Genomic DNA, 15,269 nt, shown 5'->3' with positions numbered 1-15,269 from the left:
CCTGATTCAGAGCGAGCGCTCTGGTCAGAGCGTCCGGCTCTGAATCAGGGCCCAAGCACTTTAGCCACTAGGACTGACACTTTCGTGGCTGAACTCCTTGGTTTGTTTTGGCCCCCACAAAACATTTTTTGGAAGGACTACTTTCAATTATTAAGGATGATGTTGATGATGAGGGTGTTGGTGGTGGAGATTGCATGTGCTGGTCCAAACTGCTGGTAGGTGATACTATACTGTGTGTTATTAATTTACAAATTATAGTTTTGTTAAACAAATTGCATGAACTCGCTGCAAATGACATAACAGGGAGGAGGTGCCTAGATGGTTAACGTCCCTTCCTCTGCTAACTTTGGCTTTACAAATGGAACAGATGCCTTCACAACTGTTGTCAGAATTTAGATTCAAATAATTCCACACCCAAGACGTTGCTTTTCTGGCTTTCTTTTTATCATTAGCAAGAACTGCTGCCACTGGTGGCTGATTTACGCAAACCACATCCTTATCATCAACATCCACATTAGCGTCAGATAGGACACAAATTTCCCCCTCAACCTCCTTTTGCACTTCCTCCACACGATCATACTCATTTTTTATTATTTCACCATCTAATACTAGCAAAGTCGTCATGGCGTCAGTGATCCGCTTCGAAACTGGGTGACAGCTGTTAAACAGTCCTTTGATAGAGGAAGTAAGTATAATAGTCAATTGTTTTTTTAAATTACTTCCGATCATGATTGAGGATGTTGATGATGATGCAGGTGTTGGTGTTGGAGATCGTAGGCGCTTGGATCCCACAGAGAGGGAGCAGGTAGATTAAACTGGACTTGTTACGTTTTGAGTTTTGGAACTTGGCGACATACACTTTGATATTTTATGAATGCGCTCCAAGTGACGTAACAAGCAGGAGGTTCCTAGGTGGTTTAGGTCCCTCCCTCTACTCACTCTTGCTTTGCAATGGTTACATATGGCTTGACAACTGTTGTCCAGATTGGGGTGGAAATAATTCCACACGTGAGAAGTGGATTTTTTTGTCTTTTGCCATGGCATGACAACAAAGGGCTTTGGCTTTTTCAATCCATGGGCAACAGCTGTTGCCTTACTTACACAAAGGACATCCTCGGCATCAACATCCTCATCACAAACATCTTCATCATCAACATCCTCATCATCCTTAGCACCTTCAACTACTAAAATATCCTCCTCCTCCATGTGCAATTCCACAGAAGCATCCTCACTGACTACGTCTGCAAGATGTTGACTGCCCTTCCCCACATTTACAGAGGGCACACAAATGTTGGAACTTGGAGGATCCTCCAGTACACTAGTATTTAGGTCTGGCTCACACATGACAACTGTAGACACACTTGCACTCTCCTCGGGGATTTTTGATTTCTATTTCTCAGGGCACACGGTTGTTTTTTCCGAAGGGCTATCAGAATCAGAACCAGCAGTCTTCATAAAGAAAGGCCAAGGCCTTATTCTTTCCTGGCCACTTCATGTAGTTAATGGTATATTGAAATTTTTTTGTTTATCTAAAGGCAAATTTCCTTTCAATTTTTTTTTCTTAACTTCAGTAAAGGTAGCTTTACCATATCAATGGTGTGACTTAAGCCCTGGGGCCTGGGCCTTCATAGAGGATGAGGAAGTTGATGGCCTTGCACTGCTGGCGGTAGCTACAACATGTGGTTCTTGGCCTTGCTCTCCTGTCATGTGACAGCCCTCCATATTTTCTGCGGTCTTGAAGCAGTGTCACAAGCACCAATAGTGTAGCCAAGGTGCGGTTACAAAATTCACACACGTGCAGTCGTGCCCACACAGAAAAAAAATTGACAAAAAATATACTATGGGGTTTTTTTTGCCGGTCCACAACTTGGGCCCAGAGCACAGATTGATGATGACTGGAGTTGGGCAGCACTAGGTTGCGTTGCCGACTTGCTAGATCTTGTGCTGCTAAGCCTAACACACACAGACACACAGACAATTATTTGAAAAAAAAGACAATATGTTTTTATTTTTTTTCCAGCTCCAGAACTTGGGCCCAGAGCACAGATTGATGACGACTGGAGTCGGGCAGCACTAGGTTGCAACTTGCGTTGCTGGCTGGACACACGCACACACACAGACAGTAAAAGATAAAAAAAAGACAATTGATTTAAAAAAAATTTATGCTCAAGAACTTGGGCCCAGAGCAGTGATTGATCACGACTGGAGTGGGGCAGCACTAGCGTTGCTGGCTGGATCTTGTGCGGTTAAGCCTAACACGCACAGACACACAGAAAAATATTACACTAAAAGACACTTTTATTTTTATTTTTTTTACAATATATATATATATTATTGGGGGGGGAGTCCAGAACTTGTGCCCAGGTGGACGCAGCACCAGCCCAGATGTATTCTGCACCAGCCCAGATAGACACAGCAGACAGCAGAGTACCAACCCAGAATGAATCAGCACTGCAGCACCCCAGGACACAGCAGACAGCAGAGCACCAGCCCAGAATTGATCAGCACTCAGCAGCACCAGCCCGGAATGGATCAGCAGTGCATCAGCCCAGGACACAGGACACAGCACCACTCTCTCAGCCCTACACTACCCACCCTCCCTGTTCAGTCTCCACATCCGGAGTGAAATGGCGTCCGCTGCGTGGTCCCTATATACTACATTGATCATAGAGACGTAAGCTCGCAAACCACAAGATTTCTGACTCTATGGTTTTGCCTCGGTTTCGAGATCCGTCAGGCGGGAAACTCCGAGCCTGCTTGGATCTGACTCACATCTACAAAATTCTATTGCGAGTGGCCATGATGATGGTCGCGATGGTCAAGACCGCCGCGACCATCGGGCTTGCGACGAGACCCTGGTGGTAGGATATCATGGCCGCAAACCCCAGAGAGATTTTGTCTCTTACAGAGCCGGAATCTGTCCACTGACATTACTCGTGATGTCAGTGGGGCCGCCCCCAAATGGCAGGCGTTCTCATGGAAACTCCTTCGTCTGGGCAGCCACCGCTGGACCCGCCAACCAAAGGGGGCGAGCTGTCACTCAACATCGACAGCTCGCCCCCTTTGGTGAGAGACCCGGAGCGACGGATTGCCCGTTGCTAGCTGGGTCTCGCGCATGCGCACAACGGAGCCGGCTACATCATGCGCATGCGCTGTGGGCCACCATCGACCCGGTTGCGAGCGCTCATCGCTTGCAACCGGGTCTGAATAAGGCCCTGTGTTTTATGTGTAGATCCGTAAAAGGCACTTATAAAGTGTATAAATTTCAAGTGAAAGGTAGTGTATATTGCAACAGGGATTTCATTACCTGTAATTCGAAGAACGTAATCTATGCCTTGGAATGCCAATGTGGTTTGATCTATGTTGGCAAGACCACCAGAAATGTAAAAGTCCGCTTATAAGAAAAGGCCTAGAAATAAACATGGTTACAATGTTATATGAAAGCCTTTTTGGGTATACAAAAAAATCTCCTTATCATGGAGATGCGAAGATATTGATTTCCTGTATGTATTAAAAGGAAAACGCCTTATTGACAATAGATATGTTCGCCGACCCCCGTGTTTTGGTTTTGGTTTTAGATCTACATCTCCTTCGTGTTTTGGATATGGATTTGGTTTTGCCAAAACCGCCCTTGCGAGTTTTGGTTTTGGATCTGTTTTTTTTTCTTTAAAAAATTGATAAAAACTGCTGTTCCTACAGTATTAGTAACCTCAATAACATTAATTTCCACTCATTTCCAGTCAGTTGTGACCATCTCACAATACTGTTTTCATCTGGTTTAGGCCGGCTAGCTGGCTGACTAAGCTAGGCGGTAGCAGTGGGCTGCACAAACACGTGGCAGTTCAACCTCCAACATGGCACATAAGGAAACATAGGTTTTCATTAATCAAGAGGCCTGAGGAAGATGGAGTATGTATGTAGTTGAAGGCAGGGACAGGAAGGGTTGATCGGTAGTAAATTTAATTAAATTTTTTTATTCCGAAGCAAATTTATGAGGGGAGAGCATGGGTGAACAATAGCTGGCAGTGTTACCGAACAATAATATCGCAGCTAAGTTGCTAAAACACACACACATTTTTTTTTAAAAAGATCTTTATTTTTTGAGGAATGATAATTTTATTTTACTTTTATTTTTTTTGCACTGGGGGAAAGCACCCCTAGACGAGGCAGCAGCCCCTTGATGAACAACACAGCACCCCTTTTATGGACAACAAAGCACCTCTGTGGATTTGCGAATGGACCAGCTGCAGAGTCACAAATACATGGATGATAAACTGTGGTCTGGCCGGCAGTGTCACCGAACAATAATGGCATAGCTACTAGCTACAGTAGCACACACACACAAAATATCAAAACAGATCTTTTTTTTTTATTTGTGGAATGATGAGCACCCCTGGACGACACAGCACCCCTTTATGTACTGAAGTCCCCCTTTATGTACTGCAGCTTTAGCCCCTTTATGGACAAAACAGCAGCACCTCTTTATGTACTGCATCCCCAGCCCAACAACACTGCACCCTTGAACAACAGCAACACAGACCCCCAGCCTGACAACACTGCACCCTTGAACAACAGCAGCACAGACCCCCAGCCCGACAACACTACACCCTTGAACAACAGCAGCACAGACCCCCAGCCCGACAACACTGCTCCCTTGAACAACAGCAGCACAGACCCCCAGCCCGACAACACTGCTCCCTTGAACAACAACAGTACAGACAGAGCGCGTCTGTTCTGCACACTCTCTACAACCGGAGTGAAAATGGCGCAAATCACCGGGACCTTTATAGAATTCAAAACCCATGAGAATCCGACAGCAGGAGGATGACGTTTTGCCTCGTTTTCAGGCGGGAAACCAGAGCCGGACTCGGATCCGAGCTCGGATTGCGAAGTTTGGGTGGGTATGGTTCTCTGAGAACCCGGACTCACTCATCTCTAATTGACAATCACTATTTCTATTATTCCTAAATGTCCCAGCACACAAGCTTCTCCTCAAAGTGGCGGTTCCAGTGATGTTGCTGTGGAACCTCAACCTGCCCAAACTCTGCAATGGCACCAGGCTACAAGTAAAGGCCCTCCACAGGAACGTCATGGAGGCCACAGTGTTCAACGGCTGTGCTCGGGGTGAGTGGGTGTTCATACCATGCATTCCACTCATACAATCATAGTACCCCATCGAGTTCAAGAGGCTGCAGTTCCCCCTCAAGGTCTACTTTACAATGGCCATCAACAAGACCCAGGGGCAGTCACTGAAGCTGGCAGGGACTGACTTGAGGGAGGACTGCTGCTCACATTGGCGGTTCTACGTGGCTGGCTCCAGAGTGAGCTCACCCAGCAGTCTGGCATCTGAGAAGAGAACCATCAATGTGGTTTACAAAAAAACCTTAAGCGGAGAATAAAGAAGGTATACATACTGTACGTCTTAAAAAACTTAATTTTACAACCTTTACCCCAGAGGCATACAATTAAATAACCATATAATTTAAGTTAAAATGGGATGAAGGAAATGGAAATAGTAAATATCTTAGGTCTATCCAGGTGAAGCCGGGCACATCAACTAGTGGTTTTATAAAAGGAGGCATCTCTAATACTAACAAAGAAGAGGGAATAGACAGAGCATTACTGAGAGCAGACACAAAGAAATTGGTGGAAGTTGTCCATAGTTTTTGGCCAATTTAGTTGTGCAAATGGACTTTAAATTTATACTAGGTTTTCAATCATTCAAACAATCCCCTAGTGCTTTTTGTGGCAATTACACCGCAGCTAATAAGCAGGACTTGACGTAGATGGAAGGAAATCGTACGTAATATTGCCGCTATGCAATGTTATTCTCTGTAAAGCGGTGCGTATATGTGTGCGCTATATAAATAACTGGTAATAAATAAATTGTCCCTTATGTATATGCCTGGTTTGCTACTAGTCATCATCATCAGTGCGCCTGTGACAGGCAGGCTGAGGCAGCCATTACAGCAGTGTCATGGGCGGGCCTTGCAGGGCTACACGAAGGGGTGGACCTGGCGACCGTGGACGTAAATTACATTTTAATTCAGGCGGATCGGCTATCTGGCTGTGGGACCACCTTCATTTAAATGTAATTTATGTCCACTCCCGCCCGGAACTGATTTCATTGCCCGTCCCTGAGCGGGAGAAGCTAGTCCGTTCCACTGCCTTGTTAAGTTGTAATAAGTAGCGCCACTGCTAGCAATAGCATGTAGACTGTCAGTTTACACGTGCAATGTATGTGATGATGTCATGCTGCACGCGCACACCCGTGCTCTCTGTGTATGGTGTGTTCAAGAAGAGGAGCAATAGAGGAGCATCCTCAGCTGCGGACCACAACGCCAGGAGGAGGACCTGCCGAACAGTGAGAGAGAGACAACTGGCTGCTGCCTGTCCCTGACGGAGGTGCGGGAGCCACTCAGCTAGCTTTAAACTAAGCTATTATATCAGTTGCATACAAACATAAAGTGTATAAAATGGTAAAATCTAAAACGGGTGCAATTTATTTTTTTAACATCTTTTTACTGGAGCAATAATCAAGGCGAGTACAGATACAGGAGTAAATTCACTTATTTTACAACATATTGCATGTTACATTTTAAAATATGAAACATTGTAAAGAGACATGTTAAGAGGACATATTGTATTTATAGGAGGGCGCAAATTTATAGTTTGCAGGGGAGCGCCAAATACCCTGGCACCTGGCCTGCTTCTTCGTGCTGAATTCTGTCTCTGCAGTAATATCATCACATGGTGCGGTAGATGTGAGGGTTTACGTTAACAGTGTACCACACCCAGGGCCAAATGTAATAGGGTGAGAGTTTAGATAATGTGAGAGTTTAGCAGTAAGCTATAACATTGGTCAAGTTTTATCTTCAAAATGGGAAAACACCTGGTTGAGAGTTTAAATCGTGAGTTTTTTGAGTCTAAAAACATGGGAGTTTGCCTGTTCTCGGACTCTATTACAGTACATTGGCCAAGTTTAAAAAGTGCTTTACTACTAAACTGTCACATTTTCTAAACTCTCACCCTATCACATTTGGCCCCCAATGGGAGAGAATCATTTCCCATGGTCCTAATTAGCCACAGACCTTGAGTGACTCACATGTGTCCTTTAATAAAGGGATGAGTGGGTAACCATAGTCAATAATAGTCAATAATACAATGTATTTCCTGTGTTTCCAGGCATTTTAAAGAAAGCTTGAAGTGTCTATTGCAATAGCTTTTCAGCTTCATTATGTCTGTACGTATCCAGTTTTGATCTGTGCCTTCAATAAGCTTCTGTTTTTTCTATCTTGACTCGAGCAAGTTTAGCTCATTATTTTGCCATTTGAAAACGCTTTAATAAAAATATAAGCAGACCAATGAGTCATTTACATGTTGAAGTTATACAACAGTGCATGCCAGAGCCATTGCTAGACATTTTAGCAACCTGGCCAACAGAGACCACTGCCTTTCCCCCCTCTCCTGCCTATATATATATCTCAGTCATACATTGCTACTCACCTGGAACGGCTGGGAGCTCCAAAATATCAGGTGGCGCTCATGGCACCCTGGAAGAGTGGGCAAGTCTCCTGGAGCCGGCCGCACCTGGAGTTACAATTTCCATCCGTCTCATTCTAAAGATAATCAAATATCTAATTATATCTAACGACAGTGTTATTAGCCTTTACTATAGTTTTTGTTCTCTTCCGCAGGCTTTTTAGCTATGTGAATGAAGCCAAACTCTTTGCCCGCCCAACCTTTTCCAGCTACATTGCTCTACTTGACAATTATATCAAGACCACAGGAACAGCGGAGTCAGTGACGAGTGCAGAGACCACAGAGCAAACTGCTTTCGTAGATGAAATTTTCCAGACCTCCGTTCTGAGCACACTGTCAAGTTTTTTTGTTTCCACAGGTAAATCTAGAACAGACTTTGAGACGTGATTACTGCATAAAATACATTATATATTTGCACCCAATTAAGAAAAATAATAGGCATTTAAACCAGTGGGTACAAGGTATCTTATTAATTTCTCTTATTTATTTCTAGTTTTAAAGCTTGTGTTATTAAAAGAGGACAACATGATAAACAAATTGGACAGTGTTCCCAAGTCCCTTATTTAAAAGAACTGTCTCATCAGTGCACCATCATCCCTATGATCACCATAGTTTATTTGGGCATCACAAAACTCTGCAGCATACAAATAGAACAGCACATAAAATAGAGATCCAGTTCAAATAGGGCTGAAGAAAGAGGAGCAGATGTGAGACATAAAAATAGAGATGGCCCTGCTTATGAGACTTCTATTCTTCAGGGAGAGAGCATTGCTGAGACTACAAGTGCTAGGGAGTAGTATCTAGTGGTGTGTGGGTAGTATAGGACATAGTGAAGAGGGGGGTTTTTAAGAGAGTGCTTGAATGATTGAAGGATGGGTAGAGTTTGTCTAGACAGGGTATAGAGTCCCTTAAGCAGCATGAGAGAGTGACATGGTGAGGATCTCGTGATAAGGTCAGATATGCATGAAGGGGAGGAGTTTGTGAGTGCTTTAAAGGTTGATATTTACAAGCTTAAATTGAATGCTGAAGGAAAATGGGAACCAGCGCAGGCATTTGCAGAGTGGAACAGCAGATGTAGTGCGGCAAAAAAGGAAGCTAAGTTATTCTGTAGCAATTAGGATAGATTGTAGAAGGGAAAGATATGATAGGAGGAGGTTTCAGTATTGAAGGTAGGAGATAATGATACTATGGAGAAGGGTATTGGTAAAATTTTGAGGAGGAAAGAGATGTAGCACAAGAAACTCATGCACAAAGAGCCACCAAGGCAACAGGCTTGGTGAACAGCAGGTATTGCTAACTATGGGGGAGGCTAGAGGAAGGATAAAAATAATAGGATGATGAAAGATGATGAGCTTCATTTTGGATACATTGAGCTTTGGGACATGGTATGGTGGTATGAGATGGTAGAGATGACAGAAGGGATAAGAGAGGAGAGAGGCCAGGGGAGGAAAAGTATAGTGGTAGTGGAGGTCAAGAACAGAGCTGGAATCCCAGCAGATGAAAGGGGTGGAGGAGACGATGTGTCAGTAGTAGAGACACTGAAGAAGCGTTTGGAAAGGTAGGAGGTGGATCAGGAGAGAACAGGGTGCTGTGAAGGCCATGGGAGTGAATGGTGTGAAATAGGTGAGGGTGATCAACTGTATTGAAAGAAGCAGGAGTCAAGGAATCTGGGTAGGAAGAATGCATCCTTTGACTTAGCTATGAGTAGATCATTGATCTGTTAAGTGAAGGCAGTCATGGTGGAGTGCATATTGTTCAGAGGGTTGAAAATAGAGTGTGAGGAGAGAAATGGGTAAGACAATTGTATATACTCAACTACTCAGGTAGTTTAAAAGTAAAAAAAGTAAGAGAAATGGGATGGAAATGGGAAAAGACATAAGATGTTTTGTGGAAGATAGGAGACATGAGTTCATGTTTAACGAGGGAAGGGAATGTACCAGTGGAAAGGGACAGGTTGAAGTGGTGAGCTATGTGCAGTCAAGCATTGGGAGGAATGTGTGGAAGGATTGGGCTAGAAAGTATAAGGACAGATTGATGGGTAAGGAAGAGAGGAGTATGATGAGCCTTGTCAGTAACAGGAGAAAAAGAGCAGATGGTGGGTAGGTGAGTGATGGAAAAAGTGGGTGTGAATTGATGGTTCTGGCTAAAGTTAACTTTTTGACAGAAGTGTCTATTTTGCCTTTGAATTAAAAGTCATGAGCAATAGTGGAAGAAATGGAGGGTAGTGGGGTGGGGAGAGTTGCACCATGGTTTAATGAGTCCCTTAACCACTGAAAGGGTGAAATAATATAACCCATTCAGTGCTTTAATATCTGTGTGGCAACCTTACTCTGCGTGCAGGCTACTGTCATCGAGGAGCAGCAGCCCTCAGTGTGTTATATGTGAAGCTACTGACTGCTGGGAGTATGGTGCTGGGCTATGATGCCACAACTCAGCTCCACACGCCAGTCTAAGGTGTCTCTGCTCCCCATTATTACCTCCTGTCTGTATGGAGGAAGGTGCAGCACCCAATGAAAGGAAAGGGAAAATGCTGAATCTCATGCCTACAGTTTCCAGTCTGATGCCTAAATATAAGCTACTACTGTAGTGCACTGTACATATGCCAGCACAGAGTATTCCAAAAAGTTACACATGTGTTTTTTTCAGAGCCACTCAAGCCCTTTGTATGTGGCCTCAGTAGCAGGGGTGTAGCAAGGGTGGTTCCAGTTGAATATGAGCTCCAGGCGCCAAAATTGACAGAGGGCACCATTCAGGTTTCCGGAATTCATGGGGTGCTGTACAGTATGACGGCCACCTGTTAGTTTTATCTCAGTTTATTTGCTCTATATCCTAAATAAGTTATGGATCTGAGATCCGTTTCTACATTTCATGCTCCTCAAGCTGCCCAGATTGTCTCCCCTCCCTCCTCTGTGATCATCTTCTGTCACCTCCCCTTTCCTGTCAGACTGATTACATTCACTTCTCACCTCTTGAATTCCCTCCCCTATCTACCATGGGATCAGCTCTCTGCCCCTGTCCACTCCTTTCTTTTTGGCTTCTATCACCACCTTCTCTGATCAACTCTTTGTCCCTCCCCTCTCCTTTCTTATTGGCTTCTGTCACCACCCCTCTCCTCTCCTTTCTTATTGGCTTCTGTCCCCACCCCTCTCCTCTCCTTTTCTTATTGGCAGGTATGAGTTTAAAAATAAAACTCACTGCTTTGCTATGTAGAGTAATGAGGTGCTCCTAGCATGGTCACTAAGTGTTATTTGAAAGGTCTTTTAAAAAATACTGTATTAGGAGACCTGAAATAATGGTGGTAGACAGAACATGATTAGTTGTACTCACATTAATATAGGTGCAATGTATATTTGCGAAGTAGGAGCATAGCTGAGAAGGGAGCTTCCCATAGGTGTTCCCACTCCAGTGATAGCTGCTTGGGGAAGTAATTGCAGTAATAAGCTGTGCACCCTGTGGAATCTCACTCTAGCACATATATTCTGTCAATTTAAGTTAAATGATCAGAATATATAATACAATCTCCTCTATTGACTAATAACAATGATTCAAAGGAGATAAAAGTCAGATCCTAGGTGCTATATATAAATAAATCAGTGCCAAAAAAGCTGCCCCTTAATGTCAGTGTATCGCCGAAGCATTCCATTCCCCCAGTGCCCACTGTTTGCTGTTTGTATCTTAATTTTAGTATTCCCCCCCCCCACCAAAGGCTGGCCATACCCCACTTGCACTGTTCAGTACAGCGAGGGGGGGAGCGCTACGACATGCATTTATTCCGGGCGCCATGGTTCCATGCTACTCCTCTGCTCAGTAGGCCTGCACATTGATGAAATGAGTGTTGATTACCCCCAAAAAAATGCAAGTAATGTAAGGTGCTAAGAAGCCAGTTGCATCAAACAATGAAACTAAATATTGTAGAATTCAAAACAACTGCTTGAAGTTCTGACCTAAAAGACTGCCATGAAAATGATATACGCAGATGTCTGTTCTTCTGAAATTAAGTAGATTGTTTACAGAAAAGTTATGACACTGAGGCAATAACTGAGGTACTAATTAAGACACCTGTGCTCGAGTATGGCTATCCTTAAAACCGGGACTGTTAGTGTGCCTTGAGGACCGTGGCTGGGAGCCCCTGCTTTATTTACTATTCCAAAGTATCAGCTGTTTGGTCACATGTGTGAGTAACTGTAATTTTGTATTTCATTTACCTTCTAATGGCTGAGAGGTGTCGTATACAGATCACTAAACATAACTTATACTAATAACCATAAACAAAGACAAGGACACATAGATTTGGCATAAAAAAAATGTTAGCTATTTATTTAAATATTAAACAAAAATATGCTGGGAAGAAAGGATGGGCAGCGTCAGCACAATCCAACAATGCAGAAGTAACCAGAAATAACTGCCCAAGGTGCATAATCACAAATCATAATACGAAAAGAGGTATCCACGCAACGCTGCCCCCATGGTGCAGCTAACTAACCAGTGAATGAATGTGAGCACATGCAAGCATTAAACAAATTGCACCTAGACAGTTCTTTCCCGCTGCAATATAGCCAATTAAAAACAACCACCAAACCAAAACAAAGTAATTAGGGAGGGCGGCTGAGAAGGCAGGGTCAAAGAGGCTTTGGCCCAAAAAAACTGGGCAAAATATGCCCCTGAAACCTAATAGGACCACAGATATCATGTAATGTTCATACAAGCCGGCCCCAAGCCTAGAGGTTTAAACCACCTCACTCTCATGCCAATCATTCAGTTTCTCTTGTATACATACTCTATACATTAGATTCCACCACTGTAGGTGACTGGAATTGTTTACACATCTGACAGACATACAGTATATGGCATGATAAACATCAGAAACAAATGTGTATAAGTAAAAGACCTGTGGCTAAGGTATAGAGCATGCATGGATCACATGTTCTGGTTCCACATAGAATTTCACCAATGGTAGTAGTAGTAAGCACTCTGCCATATAGATACATTACATACTACTGTATTATTGTTTATTTTCAGTTAACTAAATGAAATAGCAACATAACATTGCTAAAAACGTGTTCATTTGAAATTCTGACAGGTTATTACACTAGCACCGAAAGCTTTAAGGCTGACCTCAAGGAGATGTGGTTTGGATTATACACTCGCACCAATGGACCTATGGATTCTTCAGGCTTTGAGCACATTTTTCACGGTAAGAAGAGAAAGAACACTGTAACTTATTACTGTCACTAGAAAGAAACATAGACTGTTCATACATACTGTATGCCCTACTAGTCCCAGTTCTTTCAGGCTAGTCCCACATTTCAGTGGTCAGTAGGAGTGTAACTTACTGTATGTGCATTTAGGCATGGTTGGGTCAGTCAGTGACATGGCTGTACTGATCAAAGGTGTTGCTGGATCATTACGGTTGGGACCATTTTTGGCGCAAGTTTTTGGCCTTGTATCTTGATGGGCATATTGTTGGAAGTTACTGATAAGACTGCACTGACTCTGTCAAAAGCTATGGTGTGTGGTTATGTCATAGTAACCAGGAGAGGAGGAAGGTCAACAATGTTTGATTCTACTGAAAATCTAGGTAGGAATTATGGGTCAAGCATAGTGTTTGACCCCCAAACAGCCTATATCGCTATTGCAGCCTACAAATAATTGAAACAATTTACATTTCTGAAATTATTCACATTGTAAATACTCCTGTCATATTTATTTCCTCTGCATAAGGGAACAATGTCGCCTTTATTCAGGAATTCGCCATTGTTGAACTACAATGGTCATCATGCTCAGGCACAACACATGGAGCACTGAAGACTGCCTGCCCTTGGTAGTTTGAAATGAACCAGCAAATTAAGAATTAATAAAAAATTACTTTAATGAGTACATATCTCCCAACATTTCATAATTGAAAATCGGTATCCTGTGCGTGCCAAAGAAGCGCTCGGTCCAAAAGGGATTGTTTCCTTCACAATGAGGGGTGTGGCCTCATGACACGCCCCTGTTTTCATCATTCTGTGTGTGTGTGTGGGTAGTCCAGCACTCCAGGAGATGTTGGGCTGCCTCCAGGCTCTCCCCACACTGAATAGATGCCATATGCATGTACTGTATATATTGCAGTTACATTTTACTGCCAACTGTAACAACAACATTTATGGAGTTATCTGTTGAATTGTGGGTGATTGCATCACATGACTGTAATACCAGTGCTGTCATATCTGAGCTATTTGCAGGGGCATAACTAGACCTTTGTGGGCCCCATAGCAAAATTTTTAAGGAGCCCCCAACAACTCAGGTCTCGACCAGAGTGTATACATGTATATAAATGTATATACGTATATACAAATATATACAGTGATCACACAGAACTAAAAAAATTGTGAGCCCCGGGGACCCCTCGCTTTGAAAAATTGGGATCCTACTCCACTAATTCTGGGTCCCATTACATATTATGGGGGGTGAGGGCAGGCAGCAGTTGGGACAGTGCTGGGGGCAGGCAGCAGTTGGGGTAGAGCTTGGGGGTAAAGGCTGGGATAAGTTAGAGTAGAGCTGGGGTAGAGGGGAGTAAGAGCAGGCAGCTGGGTGCAGGGGCTAAGCCTGTCGCCAGGTGCCTACCTCCCGCCAGACCCTCCCTTGTGCCATGTGCCGGGGCCGTCCTGCCATCGGGTGCCGGGGAAGCGGCCAATTGTCCCTGTAGTGCTGGGTGCTTGTGCTGCAGCATCAAAGGAAGGCTAAACTTGGGCTGGCTGGCTCCCCGGGCAAGGGAGGCATCAATCATTGATCAGGAGGAGCCAGGGGATTGGCTGCAGCAGCAACGGCGATTCTAATGGGTGGTTCAGTGCACACCTGGACCACCCTGTATGAGTGCAGGGGGTTGCTTGCTGGGCCGGCGGGCCCCCTAACTAGCCGGGCCCCATAGCAAGCGCACTCCCTGCACCTTATACAGTTATGCCACTGGCTATTTGATGCCTAGTGCTTTATCTGATACTTGTTGGATTGGGAGCAGGCACAATAAGGATTTGGAGCCTGATTCAGCAGTGAACGCAAGTTCACTGCTGATCGCAGATTCACAATCGCAGAACCCATTCTGCGAGTGCGCACAATGGGTCCTGCATAGTCGCACGCAAAGCCTTGAGTGCCTCTGCCTGATTGACAGGCAGATGCATTTAAGGGGTGGTGCAGGGGTGGGGGCAGCCGCCATTCCCAGAAAAGGGGGGTGTATGCCCTGTTTTCAGGGAGTGACTAGCCCAGGATCTGCGTTGATCAACTCAGATGGCCGAAGGCCCTGCGCCGTCCACCATCGCGACCACTGATGGTCGCGATGATGATCCCAGCTTGCGACCTCCGTCACAGTGCTGGAATTGCAATTGTAGCAGGGAGTGTCATACATCTCCTGCTGCATTTGCATTATTGCAGGGATCACAATTGCAAAGCTGTGTGTGTGCATACATCATATATCTATAGCCTGTGTGCAGCTTTGCAAATGCGATCCTTGCTGAATTAGGCCCTTGGTCACAAAACCCACAAAAAACTATATAGTATTGTGCTCTACCACAAGTATTTAATGGATTAATTAATTAATAATTAATTATTATAATTGCTGCTTGGGGAGTACTTACCTTTAAAAGCTGTGTGCAGGTAAGATTCATCCCAGTTATATAAGCATAACAATGATCATGGTAAAATTCAGATTAGCCATATGGTGCCAACTTTGTTGTGAGTTTGTCAGCTTAGCA

At 44.1% G+C, this 15,269-nt stretch overlaps 1 protein-coding gene across 1 annotated transcript in view; it reads left to right on the top strand.

Annotated features, from left to right (window-relative positions):
- Positions 1-15,269, top strand: part of LOC148534647 (uridylate-specific endoribonuclease D-like) — a 46,217-nt gene that overhangs the window by 16,359 nt on the left and 14,589 nt on the right. The window contains exons 3-4 of the mRNA XM_088466196.1: positions 7,698-7,900; positions 12,623-12,736. Coding sequence (XP_088322322.1) covers positions 7,698-7,900; positions 12,623-12,736 — 317 coding nt within the window. The remainder of the gene's footprint in view (positions 1-7,697; positions 7,901-12,622; positions 12,737-15,269) is intronic.

This window comes from Taudactylus pleione, unplaced genomic scaffold, assembly GCF_031769625.1.
Source record: "Taudactylus pleione unplaced genomic scaffold, aTauple2 ptg000065l, whole genome shotgun sequence".
Lineage (NCBI taxonomy): Eukaryota > Metazoa > Chordata > Amphibia > Anura > Myobatrachidae > Taudactylus > Taudactylus pleione.
This window is presented reverse-complemented; position numbering and strand designations above follow the sequence as displayed.